Source organism: Fusarium oxysporum, chromosome 8 (genome assembly GCF_000149955.1).
Source record: "Fusarium oxysporum f. sp. lycopersici 4287 chromosome 8, whole genome shotgun sequence".
Classification (NCBI taxonomy): domain Eukaryota; kingdom Fungi; phylum Ascomycota; class Sordariomycetes; order Hypocreales; family Nectriaceae; genus Fusarium; species Fusarium oxysporum.
In genome coordinates this window covers 1,625,902-1,638,305 of record NC_030993.1, presented here as the reverse complement: position 1 = coordinate 1,638,305, position 12,404 = coordinate 1,625,902, and the positions used below count along the sequence as shown (strand labels likewise).

The 12,404-nt window shown below is 47.3% G+C and overlaps 6 protein-coding genes across 11 annotated transcripts; 3 read left to right on the top strand and 3 right to left on the bottom strand.

Moving 5' to 3' along the window:
* The first annotated feature begins 177 nt into the window (after window positions 1-177).
* FOXG_18501 (uncharacterized protein) lies at window positions 178-1,182 on the top strand. Its single transcript, XM_018398595.1, has one exon. It carries the CDS (start codon window positions 388-390, stop codon window positions 694-696), a length of 309 nt encoding a protein of 102 aa, XP_018237114.1. The 5' UTR covers window positions 178-387; the 3' UTR covers window positions 697-1,182.
* A 451-nt stretch (window positions 1,183-1,633) lies between these two features.
* FOXG_03173 (uncharacterized protein) lies at window positions 1,634-6,008 on the top strand. Of its 6 annotated transcripts, none has more exons than XM_018380770.1 (4): window positions 1,634-3,420; window positions 3,646-4,302; window positions 4,381-5,372; window positions 5,427-5,788. In XM_018380770.1, the coding sequence occupies exons 2-4, from the start codon at window positions 3,855-3,857 to the stop codon at window positions 5,475-5,477; spliced, it is 1,491 nt and encodes a 496-aa protein (XP_018237113.1). In that variant the 5' UTR covers window positions 1,634-3,420; window positions 3,646-3,854; the 3' UTR covers window positions 5,478-5,788. The 6 variants fall into 6 exon arrangements, with proteins under 6 accessions (XP_018237113.1, XP_018237109.1, XP_018237108.1 ...); XM_018380766.1 differs by having other exon boundaries at window positions 1,634-3,423; XM_018380765.1 differs by having other exon boundaries at window positions 1,634-3,423; window positions 3,646-5,372; window positions 5,427-6,008.
* FOXG_03172 (riboflavin kinase) lies at window positions 5,604-6,919 on the bottom strand. Its single transcript, XM_018380764.1, has 3 exons — window positions 6,611-6,919; window positions 6,397-6,556; window positions 5,604-6,351 (listed from the first exon to the last, which is right to left on the bottom strand). The coding sequence occupies exons 2-3, from the start codon at window positions 6,502-6,504 to the stop codon at window positions 5,827-5,829; spliced, it is 633 nt and encodes a 210-aa protein (XP_018237107.1). The 5' UTR covers window positions 6,505-6,556; window positions 6,611-6,919; the 3' UTR covers window positions 5,604-5,826.
* Window positions 6,920-7,153: 234 nt separating this feature from the next.
* Window positions 7,154-10,084, bottom strand: FOXG_03171 (uncharacterized protein). Its single transcript, XM_018380763.1, has one exon. It carries the CDS (start codon window positions 8,113-8,115, stop codon window positions 7,372-7,374), a length of 744 nt encoding a protein of 247 aa, XP_018237105.1. The 5' UTR covers window positions 8,116-10,084; the 3' UTR covers window positions 7,154-7,371.
* FOXG_03170 (uncharacterized protein) lies at window positions 8,584-10,020 on the top strand. Its single transcript, XM_018380762.1, has 2 exons — window positions 8,584-8,871; window positions 8,932-10,020. Exons 1-2 carry the CDS (start codon window positions 8,853-8,855, stop codon window positions 9,507-9,509), a joined length of 597 nt encoding a protein of 198 aa, XP_018237106.1. The 5' UTR covers window positions 8,584-8,852; the 3' UTR covers window positions 9,510-10,020.
* A 1,676-nt stretch (window positions 10,085-11,760) lies between the features above and the next one.
* FOXG_18500 (uncharacterized protein) lies at window positions 11,761-12,027 on the bottom strand (the record flags this gene model as incomplete). The annotated part of the gene is made up of 1 exon (XM_018398594.1): window positions 11,761-12,027. The coding sequence occupies one exon, from the start codon at window positions 12,025-12,027 to the stop codon at window positions 11,761-11,763; it is 267 nt and encodes an 88-aa protein (XP_018237104.1).
* Between the last annotated feature and the right edge of the window lie 377 nt (window positions 12,028-12,404).

Genomic DNA, 12,404 nt, shown 5'->3' with positions numbered 1-12,404 from the left:
GGCTCGGCATCAAGCCCCGCGTTCCGGCTGGCCGGCTTCTTACAGTTTTGGAGGTAGACACTGATGACTGTAACAATTTTCGCTTCATGAAGCCTCCATTTGTCAAGGAGAGTAGCACTGTATGTGACAAGTATAACTCTGTAGATTGTCTATCTTACTCTTCTCTGTGCTCCATATGTTCATTTCGGGTACCTTACTTAGACGCCGCTTACCGGCCGTTCCACACCGGCCAGTCAGTGACTGCGCCGGCGAATAGATTTCTTTATCTACTAGTAGCACCAGGGTCCTCTTTTCCTGTCTTTTCTTTTCTTTTTGCTTCTGGGTTTTGGTAAAGACTAATTACAGAACTAGAATTGCGTGTTAGTTGCTCAAGAGATGACTTGAAACATGTACATGCATGTTGGTTTGTGTGCGGATACGACAGACTATCGGCAAGATGGCAATTGGCATTCTGCACCAAGTATCACCAGAGTTTATCCAACATCAGCCCGACGGCGCACCTCGTCGCAACGGTGCTGCAGTCGCACGACACCTAGAGACCCTTGTCATAGGCGAGGTACGAATCACACTCTGGCTGACTCTGCTATTACCAACACAAAAGAGAGTTTGATATGTCGACGTGTACGCGCAGAGAAGCATCCAACCAGGGACCCAGACTCCTGCGATTCACAATGCATCAGTCTAAGCCAGGTTTAGGGGTTGAGGTTGTTGGGTGGCTGGTGGCTGGGAATACAAATTCGATGGATCAATGGAGTAGTTTTTGGCGGCTCAGCGGGACCTCTTTAGCTTCATCTTCTCAATCGAGACTATTGCTTGAGTCGCGGTAGGTGAAGTTCTCCTTCCATGGCCTCTCTTGACCGCTAGAAGTGAATTGAGTCAAGTCGTCAACTATCCCCCTGGCTTGAATACCTGAAAAAAAATCTGATCTTGATTACAAGGCTTCATCAGCTACAAATGGAAGCATCGTCAGACCAATAGCCAGCGCCTAGTTTCCCCAGAGCGGGTTACTCCCTCCACTAGTAAACCCCGCAGTCAAAAGTTTGACTTTGATTGGGCTCGAATTGGTTTCTGCTAGCGGGTGGTGAAAATGGGAGGCTTGAACCTTCGGTTTGCTGAGGCATAAACGACTGAGTAAGAATATCAGCCATATTAGTCTATCAAATCCACCTGGGACTCCTCGAGGTAGAATCTTTCATGATGATCAGCGTGTTGATTATGTTGTTGGTGACGATGTTGAATCGATTGACTGTCAGATACGATACCCATGTCTAGGCAGGTTGAAGGGTTTGACGTTCATTGCTACGCAGAGAGACAGGGGAATTGACTGAAAGGATGAAGAGTTACCCACCCTGTGTGGGTTTACAGCTAATACCTGTATGGTTATTCGATCATCCGCCTGTCAATCAATGTCCTGTTTGTAGCTTGCTTGTTCACGAGATTGCATGTAGCATCACCTCGGGTTTCTACATTTGCACATGCCATGGATGCACAACGAACGAGCCTTGGCTGTCTTTATACCTTGAGATGTAAAATCAGGATTCGTCACTCTGTCTGCATGTACACATTGTATTTCAGTACGCATATCCAATCCAATCCATTCCTTATCCCCTTAAAAATAATCCACTTTCTCTGACTGAGAGCTTGTCATGAACCCACTTTGTTGTACTGTACCTACATCAGGTACTTGGCACAGCAAACTTGGTACTTCTGCGATCCCTACCTAGGTAGCACGCATTCGCACTCGATTCTTACAGCATAAGGTAGACCACCTTTTAGCTTAAGGTCAGGTACCTTGGAGCAAGCAAAAACAGCACAGGAACAACCTTAAGACACCTGCATCTGCATCTGCATCCTCCAATTGCCCTGCCCAGTCTGTGGCGTCTGCTAATCCACCAACCACCAAAACCCACAATGCTACCTACTACCACCACTACAACACCCTGTCGCCTGACCTGACTGGGCTCTTCTCACTGACCTTGAATTGGACCAGTCATTGCTTACAACTTATTCTGCGAATTGCCTCGTTCGACTTCTACTCTCAACGTTGACTCAGTATCCTTTCTTATACCCCCTCTTCAACCCAATCTATATCGCGATCCGGCTCCTCCGCACAATCTGCGCTCAACTTCTCCCCCGCGCCGCGCCTGGCTCGCATGCCTCATCTTTGCACAACGCTACATACACGCTGCCACCACAGCCTGCTTCTACGGTCGCCGACGCCGTGTGAGCTTCTCCTGTTGCTGTAGTGGCCAATTTCTGCTTAAATTGGTTGACTTTGGTGCTGGTTCTGGGTGCAGCCACTCCTCATGGCCCGCGGGTAGCTGCATCCTATTCTTTCCCCGTCGTCATTCGCATCCTCACAGTCGCCAAATCTCTCACCTCCCGTGTCGCCGTTGCTTTTCCTCCGTGTCGCCTTAGACAGCTCCGCCTCTACCGCTGACCGACGACTCTCCTGCATCTAGCGATCATCGATCACCTAAGCTCCTCGAATCGGAATTCTACCTCCTCCACCTCCTCCGCCTTCTTCGGTGACAACAATCAGAGCCTCACGGCCGCTGCGGCCTACTATTGACTCAATATATGTTTCACGAAGACGCCTCTTTGCGTATCATACCTATCCACTTATTGGCTTTTATCGAGTACGCCCCTTCTACGATACGAGCTTGACCGAGCAGTTTCGGTCTCCCAATTAGCCCAGAGACGTGATCATCAAATACACGGCTGCATACAGCCTTCTGGCCTCGTTTGCGCCCAACACCATAGTCCTGCCGCATCTGGGCATTGCAGTTCAGGTTGTTCCTAATCTTACATACATCACCTACGCAGCACGCGTTAGCGATCAGCGAGGGAGATCAGGGGAAAGATTATCTGCGCATTGCCACGCCACCGTGGGGGTTGTTGTCACTCTGAACTGCACTGATTGTAACTTCAATTCGACGGCGTACTTGTCCCTGCTTGGTTGTCCCACCACGGCTTGGATAAGTGTGGTTTCGCAAAGCTGTCTAAAAGGAGGACAAGGTGAAAGAGAGAAACAAAAAAGGGTTCTGAGATCGGAGCCCGCATATCCGAGCCGCCTTGTGTGCAGTAACCCAAATAAAGTCTCGGGCTGTAATAAGCTGAGAGGAGGATATTCCAGCTATCGCAAGACCTTGTACCGGTCTCCAGGTCTTGTATATAAAACCTAAGACACCATGCCGCACGAAATGGAGGAGAATAGCACTGAGGTCTCAGATGTTATGTCTGAGAACGAAGACGAGACGGAAACTTTTCTTAAGGAAGAAGACGAGAAGATGACCGACCAGAGCACTACCGAGAGCACCACCGAGGTCAAGAAGAAGTACGACCCCAAAGATCCTATGCGCCCTAGGAGAAAAAAGGCGCGAAGGGCCTGCTTTGCATGTCAAAGAGCTCATCTGACTTGTGGTAAGTGTCCTTGCAGCGACCGAATGCTGGCAATTTGCCAATCATCAAGACCTGAGCTCGTTTCTCCATGTGAAGTTTGGCTCTTTAATCCATCAGTTGTCGGTATTTTCGCTGCTAAACTGCCTTGCGCGCTTCTTTTACCCATTTCAGTGGGAGAAGAGTCATAGTTGAGATCGTCGTGCTTGACAGCCAAGAAGAGATTTCGAACTGACATCTTTCCAGGAGATGAGAGACCGTGCCAAAGGTGCATCAAGCGTGGCCTCGCTGATGCATGCCAGGATGGTGTGCGCAAGAAGGCCAAATACCTTCACGATGCTCCTCCGGAAGCCCTTCGGCCTGTTCTTGGCCCAAATTACAACCCCAGTCCCAACCCTACTCCCTCACGGCCCAACGCTCAGCGCCAGAATTCGAATGCCAGCCAGTCAGATAGTATGTCTGCAACTGGCAGCAACTTCTTTTCTCAGGCGAGCACTACGACACTGCCGGTCTTTTCAACGGGCGCGCAGACTCCTGTAGGCATTGATAGTCTACCTTTCAACCCTCAAACGTCCCCGACATCCTTCCAGGCTCCGATCAGCAATGCGCACGCTCCAATCAACAATATTATACCTGCTGGTAATATGGACTTCAACGCCTTATTCGATCCCAGTAACCCTGCTCTGTACAATTTTGACCTCGAAGGTCTGAATTTTGGGAGTCAATACGCCGGCTGGGAGTTTGGCATTCTTAACAAGATGGCCCTTGGAGCCGAGACACCTCCGCGAGAGAACTCCCTGTCGCAGACTCCAACCACCGAGGCCACTTATGCAGCTCTCTTCGGAAATGCAAATAGCAACGGAAACGGCTTTGATCATCCCATGTTAGGGGCCGACTTTTCGGGTATGGACCAAAATAACCAATCTCTATATGCCCAGGGAAACCTCCAGCACGGACTACCCCATGCTTATGCTATTGCAGCCGGGCCTACAAGTCTCGCCAGCCCAAGTACAGATGCGACAGCCAGCCCCCATTCCGTTGCAGGCATGGAAGGCTCACCAGGCCATAATTTTGCTGGAATTCCTACAGTTCCTGGCGCACAACGACACAGACCGAAGAGTACTAAGCCGAATCCCAAGTCGTATCTTGGTAAGCGACAAAGAGACTCTGCCGCTATCTACGAAAGTGTAAAAGAGCCGTATCCTTACACAACCGGGTTCCACAACATGGTGGCTGTTCTACGAAACCGTCTGCCCGGCAACAAGCTACTACGAATCGCCAAAGCCCTTGGAGAGATTCGACCGTCTTTTATATCTTGTACCAAAGATCTGACCCGTCAGGATCTCATTTTCATGGAGAAGTGCTTTCAAAGAACGTTGGTAGAATATGATGACTTTTTACAGCATTGCTGCGCTCCGACCATTGTCTGCCGAAGATCGGGCGAGGTCGCTGCTGTCAACAAAGAGTTTATCGCGCTGACAGGATGGACAAAAGAGGTGCTGCTCGGAAAAGAGCCAAACCTCAATATCAATACCTACAGCGGGCGTTCGACCAATGGGTCGAACACACCAGACAACAATGCTCAGGGAGACATGCCAACGCCCCGGCCTCAAAAGGCCACCCTTGACTTGAGCGGCGGGCGACCTCAGCCTGTTTTCTTGGGTGAGCTGCTGGATGATGACAGTGTGGTTGAGTTTTACCAAGATTTTGCGGAATTGGCCTTTGAGGACAGTCGCGGCAAGGTACAGAGAAGTTGCCGACTCAATAAGTATCGATCTTCTCAGAGCATGGACATCAAACCCGATCATGCTACTCAGAAGGACGTGCAGCCGAGCATCCTCAGTAGCCGAGTTACGCGAATTGACAGCGAGCACGGTATATCGAGGATTGAGAGGGATGGCAAGGTTGAATGCACTTATTGTTGGACGATCAAACGAGACGTCTTTGACATTCCCATGATGATTATAATGAATGTGAGTTCTAATATCTCGTACCTTAAGACTTCTTCCTTGCTAACTCAAGTGCAGTTCTTACCGCGATATTTACCAGACCAAGGACCACAGCAACTAGCAGTTTAGCTAGTTATGACTGAGGGCAAAACTGAAATACGTTCATTCTCCCTTTTTGTTGGAGGTTATTTTCTTCGAAATGAGATACTAGCCAGGCCTTTAGGGGAGGGCTACTTTGCAAGAGAAGGGAAAGATCTGGAGTACACACTTTTGCATAGAAGATTAGCTTTGATGCTGCATAGTTTATTGGTAGTGCTCTAAGTCAGGCAGATGGGGGTTTCGCATGATACCCAGGTAGTTCAGCAGATGTGAAATGAAACAACCATGACTTTTGAAAAAAATCCCATCTCTTCTATGTTGCTATCTATCCATAACTCCCGGCCACTTTTTACCATGTTCTATTTCTCTTGGATCTATCCTAGGCATCTCGAAGTAACCACTGGACATCTAATTTGCCCTCAAGATCTTTACCGCCAATAACACGTCCCTTTGCAGGAGCCCAGGCCTCGCGGGCAAGACTGTTCTTTGCAACTTCACAATCAAAGTTAATATCTTCGATCAGAGCCTCCAGACTCTTGTAGTCCTTCTCCTCACGAATGAAGCCAAGGATGAGTAGACGCATAGGCACGTCATAGAAGTCTGCGGTGAACTTGTGCAGCACATGAACCTCTGCGCTGCGAACTGTGTTCTTGTAGAAGGGGTTGTACCCAATGGACATCACCATGGGAAAGATGTGGAAAGGAGGGTTAGCAGGGGCTTCGGCAGCGAGGAGAGCATCCTCTGTGTCAGACTTGGGAGGTCCGTTGGATGAAGCCGATGGGATGTCCGGGTGTGTTGTGGGCAGAGCGAGAGAGGCATAGCCGAAGTAGACTCCGGAGGAGATGTTGGCGATCCATGGTGTGAGAGCCTCGTCCACAGGGAGGTTGGCAGTTGGGATGCCGAGCTAAGAGGTGTGAGTAAAATAAGTGATGCATGGAAGAAGACGTACCTCTTTGGAGCCGCGGCCGAAACCAGAAATCACTTTGCCTTCCATGTGAAGAGGATAAGGGGCCTCGGGGCCGGAGTCTGGGCCGACGACTGAAGGACGGGAAGACATGATATGTAATCACAAACGATGATGTGCTCGATAGCGGGTATGTGTCACTGGGCTATGAATTATGAGTACTGTGTGTTAACAGGGTATTCTCATAGGTGAAACTTACTTGAGTGAATCTACGTTGAGTTGTGGCAGTAAAAGATGAAGCTTAGTGAATGAGTGAGTGAGTGAGAAGTTGATAGAAGCTGGTGGTGGTTATCAGAGTCGAGGAGTGGAGTTGATGATGAGATCCGACGAATGGCGGGGGCGGGGAGAAGCAACGCCGAAGTGCGATGGGTCGGAGGAAAGATCAAGACTTGCTTACTGCCTAGTAGAAGGCCTTTGATAACTATATATCAGTTTCAACGTGAACATATATTCATGCAGGGGGAAATTACTGCATTTCATGGCTTTGCGAAACGCAACACAAGGTGTACAGAATCATACACAGGGTTGGGCTCTGATGCCAAGAACTAGCGAGATGGAAACTGAGCAATTGATCATAACCAATGATATCAAACCATAAGCTCATATACAAGGTACAAGGCAGATAAAAGACTGAGAATACTATGTACTCTTAATGGTGAATTATTTCTCATTTATGGGGTCCTCTAGTGAATCACTTTCAGCTGGAGTCTTGACGGCTTCAAGACCATCTTATCTTGCGCGATTCTCTCGCAAGAGCCGTTAAGCGTTGCAGAGGGAGGAGAGTATGCACTATGAATTAGAAAACGCCCTGTTGATTTCATGCTTTTTATTAATGGGTATTTAGGGAAGCACGTCATTGAATGACTAATTGATTCTGGCAGTCTGCGAAAGCGTTGTGCAAAGGTAGAGACAGTCGTGACTGTACCACAAAGACTATGTCAAGTCACTCTCGCAAATATTCTACGCAGCAGCCTCGGTCTTCGTCTCCGTGGGAGTCTGACTACCCGGCCACTCAGTCCTTCCCAACTTGATAATGTCGCTTCCACCAAGGATCCAGTATTTGCTCGGTGCCTTTCCCTCGCTGGCCAACTGCGCAGCCCTCACGGCCGGCTTCGCAATGACATCAGCATCCTGACCAAGAGTATCTCTGATACCAGCGCTGAGATGGCCAAGGCCGTTGACTGCCCCTTGGGCAATACCCTCCACTGTGCGGCTGGCCTCTCTGTGACCGAGGATCATGCCGGGCTTGAGAATCACGGCTTGCTCAAAGTCGAGTTCCTTGATTGCGTCTTCAACTCCGTTCTTCATTTTTGCGTAAGGCGAAGACGAGGAGAGGAGGGACCGTGTTCCAGCGCTGGAAATAAAAACGAAGGTTGAGACACCTGCAGCCTTGGATGACTTTGCGAGTTCGATATTGAGGTCATGGTCGATCTTCCACTGATTGGCGATCCCGCCTGCCTGAGCGCGAGTGGTACCCAGTGCAGAATAAACTACAGATGGCTTGGGCGTGAGCCCTGTGAGAAGCTCTGCCCATTTGGCAGTATCGGCATCGACTATCGCATTGAGATGAGGTGATGTCGCCTTAGGAGCGCGTCGAGTGATGGTATGCACAGGGTTGTAGGTTTCGGAGGCAAGTAGCGTTGAAAGGATGTTTGAGCCGACCAGGCCGGTTGAGCCGATGATGGCAGCAGAGGGCAAAGACATGGCGATAGGGTAAATTAGTGGTTATGGTAGGTGAAGGGTTTGTACAAGTGTCGAATCGTAAGAATAGAAGCAGATGAGGGTATCAAGATGAAAACAATAGTACCTAGGCAAGGTAAGATACTTGGATAGGTAGAGAAGCGGAAGATAACGAATCAGTTCAGAACCAAGTTGATCGATAGGCAGTCAGGACGGACGCAAGCACAGTATTTAAACCGTCGGATGGAAAGCTTGGGACTGAACGATGTGACGACATGGTCCTAGCGGGATATGTAATCAGCCACATTAAACTGAGTTGACATGTGATAATATCGTGATCAATCAAGTCAATTGCTTTATTGCAAAAGTCTCAATTCTTCTCCAAATCGACCTGGCTTGGCTGTTCTTGAATAAATTATCAACCGATATTAAGGGCCAAGCTTTTATGTGAAGCTGTAAGCACGTAATCGTACAACCTCCTCAGCCCTGCCCTGTCCTGTCTGCAGCTTAACTGCACAACTGTGGCGCCCCTGCACTCTTCGAAGCAGGGGTCCAGTTCTCCACTCACTCATTTCTTACCCCACAACTCAAGAGCTCTCTCTCAACTTGCGACAGCATCTCTGCCTGCGTCTGACCGTTACACAACAACGTCTTGACGCCAGCGCGCCCTCTCTTCACCCAACACATTATTCTTGCTTTCCTCTCTCAATATTTGCCCCAGCAGCGAACGAACAATCAAACGCAGTTTTCCAGGATTCACAATGGCTGCTCAGTACGAAGGTAACGTGAAATAACCCCCCCTCAACCCCTCCATTCGATCTTATAGCTAACTTTCCAAAGTCGAACACAATGTCAAGTTTGCTGAAGGCCGCCGTTCAGGCCGTCGCGTAGACATGTCATCATTCTTCTCCCTCCTCGATCAGATCGCCGAACCTTCAGGCGACCAAACTCCTCATCACAACCCACACGCCACGCCCACCCCCGTCGACACGGCTACTCTCTTCCGCCTCCTCCAGGAACAGCTACACCAGCTGCACACCACCGCTCCTACAGACGATAACCGAGACTTTCTCGAGTCTCTGATAATGAATCTCGAAGATGATATCAACGATCCTCCCACTCGCCTGCATGGGGTGTCGCAAGAGTTTGTCGACTCAATCGACCGTGTCAGTCGCAAAACCCTCAAGAAGGATGACGACTGCGCCATCTGTAAGGTGCCCTATTTAGAAGACGAATATTGCCTCGTTGTTGAGCTCCCATGCAAAGGAGGGCATCGATTTGATCTCGAGTGCGTCGGACCTTGGTTGCGCAGCAAGGGTACATGTCCCATGTGCCGTCAAGACTTGGGGAAGAAGAAGGAGGTCCCTGCCGTGCAGGATGACGACGAGGAGGAGGACGGCGACATGATGTACGCCTAGGCATTGGCGCGTTAGTAGTGATATGCATAGCCTGGCGTCGGGAGTTTGAGCCACTATGGGCTTGATGTTTTCATGGCATGATGAATGTAAAGTTGACCACAGTTTGCTGATGCATCCTGCACTTCCCCGGGATCTTGGCGCATTACACGCCACCCAACCATTTAACTACATTTGCTTGCTCATCCCGTATTGATGCTAGAAAGATTTTATACTCTTGGCGCTTTTGATCTATCTCATACGACATGTATTGGTCTGCTTCGAACAGTCTGTCCTGCAGACTTCTCTGGTCAGACCCAAGTTCTCTCCGCAGTACTTTGAGCCTCTTTTTCCAGGAATCCCATCTTTCTCTGGGAATTGCACCCTGCCCGAACGGCCACTGTGCTAAATGCCCTGCCCATAATGTTTCGATAAACCCAATCCGAAAATATAGCTGTGAGCCGGCTGCTATGATCCATTCACAGGCCCCAAGAATATAAGCATCAGACATCCGTGGCTCAAGTGGTAATGGATCTTCTAGCGCTTGTTTCATGACGTTGGAGGCAGGTGAGTCATCTCGCAATATACTTTTGGCAACGAGACAAGCATACAGTGGGGGGGGCAAAAAGTATGAATCTAAACGCAAGTAGCTGGCCTGCCCCTAACCCGATTAGGCACGCGTTTTTCCCTGCAGCTTTTGCATGCTAATTTCTTCCCTATAACACATATTATAACACTATAACGATGCCTTGAGGCAAGGAATTATCGCCTTTATTACGGTCTCGTATATATAAATTACGTAGGCAAGGGCTTATACATTTATAGATTAAGAAGTATTTCCCTAATATCCCTCTCGGCATAATTAAAACGACCCTATGCTGCAAGGCATAACATAGAGCTAATAATATATCCCTGCTGCAATTAGGTGCATTATATAAGCTTATAGAAAAGTAATAGGATTAGATTTATAATATTATTATAACTAATCTATATATAATAATAAGAGATTTACTTAATTCTATTAATAATCCTATTAAACTGCATTCCTTATAATACCTCTTATATAAGATAAATAAGAGAAAATAAATATAAAAGAAATATATAGCCCTAATACTACTATAGGTATATAAAAGGCTTAATTAGGCTATATAATATTAGGGTATTAATTAGCAAAAGGTTAAATAGAATAATAAGTATATAATCTGCTGCAATTAAGGCATAAGACTTATTTAGACCTTCTTATTGCCTTATAAAGCCCTTTACATATAGGATATAAGTAAGGCTAGGAGATAAGATGCTATATAGCAGATATTCTAGGCTGCCTTTAGTTATAGATCTTATATGCCCTTAGTGCCTCTTATTAGTAATATTAATACTATTAGTATCTATAATCTTTATTTTATTATACTGCTATAATTTCTTTAGCTAGGTAATATCTTTATATATAATAATATATTTATATATACTGCCTATATTATTAAGGCCCTGCTAGAAGAGCTTTAGGTCTAGCTAATAATATAGCTGCCTTATTTGCCTAATTTAAACCCTATAGAGAATCTATAGGTATTAATAAAGGCAGAGATCTATTAGTTATACCTAGAACTAACTTATATAGAGGATATAGTTACTATATAATATGCCTTAGTCTTAGCTATAATAAAGGCTTAGGATAACCTTAAAGAAAGGGTTCTAAAGAACCTTTGCGATATAATGCCGAACTGTATTACTACTATAATTACTGCTGAAGGCTGGTATATAAAGTATTGAAGCTGTTTTAATTGACCTTATTAGGTTAAAATTGTAATATGAAAGCGGCATTATAACACATGCCTGTTCGGGCTAGCCCGATCAGTCCGGTACTTGCGTTTGGATTCATACTTTTTGCCCCCCACTGTAAAACAACTGAAAAGACACCCACCCACTATACGTTCGACGCAGGCAAGTGTCGTCGGGGGGAACTAAGTAATAATCAGTGGGACTCTCAAGAGGTTTCGGCGAAAGGGAGGCCCAGGAACATGCCATTAGAAACTTCTAGAAAAAGCCTTTGCGGCCCTGGTAAGCCTTTCCAGACACAAATCCCTTGGGGGTCAGATGGTTTTGTGTGCTGTTGCCCGAGGACATCTATCGTGCGTACAAGGAGATTCATACGTTCATCCTCAACCGGAATTCGTCGAGGAACTTCTCGGAAAACTTTCCAGACTGCAGTCAGGAATATTTTAGAAGAAGAACAAGAAGATATGCCAGCTTGGGAGTTGAGGATTTGAGACACATGTTCCTACCATAGCTCTTCCAGTTCATCAGCGAGCTTCTCTGCCTCGGCGTCAAGCTGTTGGCCCTCCGTAGATTGGTTCGATCCAGTTCCAGACCTACTTCTACTAGGATCTGGTCCATTTTGGTCAACGGCTTGATCTGAGATGCCGTCTCCAGTATTCAGGGCTCGATCGAATGTGTTGACTATGTCGAAGTGCAACTCGTTAAGTTCGTCATCGGCTACCAGATCTCCTAGGGAGATGTGACATTGTGATGTTTCGAGGGTTTCCATGACGTTCGTTTACTTGTTGAATGATATTTCGATGACCGATGACGAACATTGAACTTAACTCGAGTGGTATTGAATGATTATCAAACTCGGAACAATAATGCGAATTGCCAAGACAGATGTCATTTTGGGCTTGATAGCTGAATCAAGCAAGACGAGGTTCTGTCAGCTGGGAGCTTCCTTCGACATTTGTGCAGTTGCTGGTCTACTACCTAAGGTACTCAGGTAAGTAGTCGTTGTGACTGTCCGTGATATCCATGGGTGGGAGTGCCGTAGCATTTCGCAGCTGATTCATTCTCCTATCAATCACATTCAATCATTTTCCGAGCACTCATTGAAATAGAAATTCCACGTCTTTCAGGCGCTGAGGTTGTTGTTGT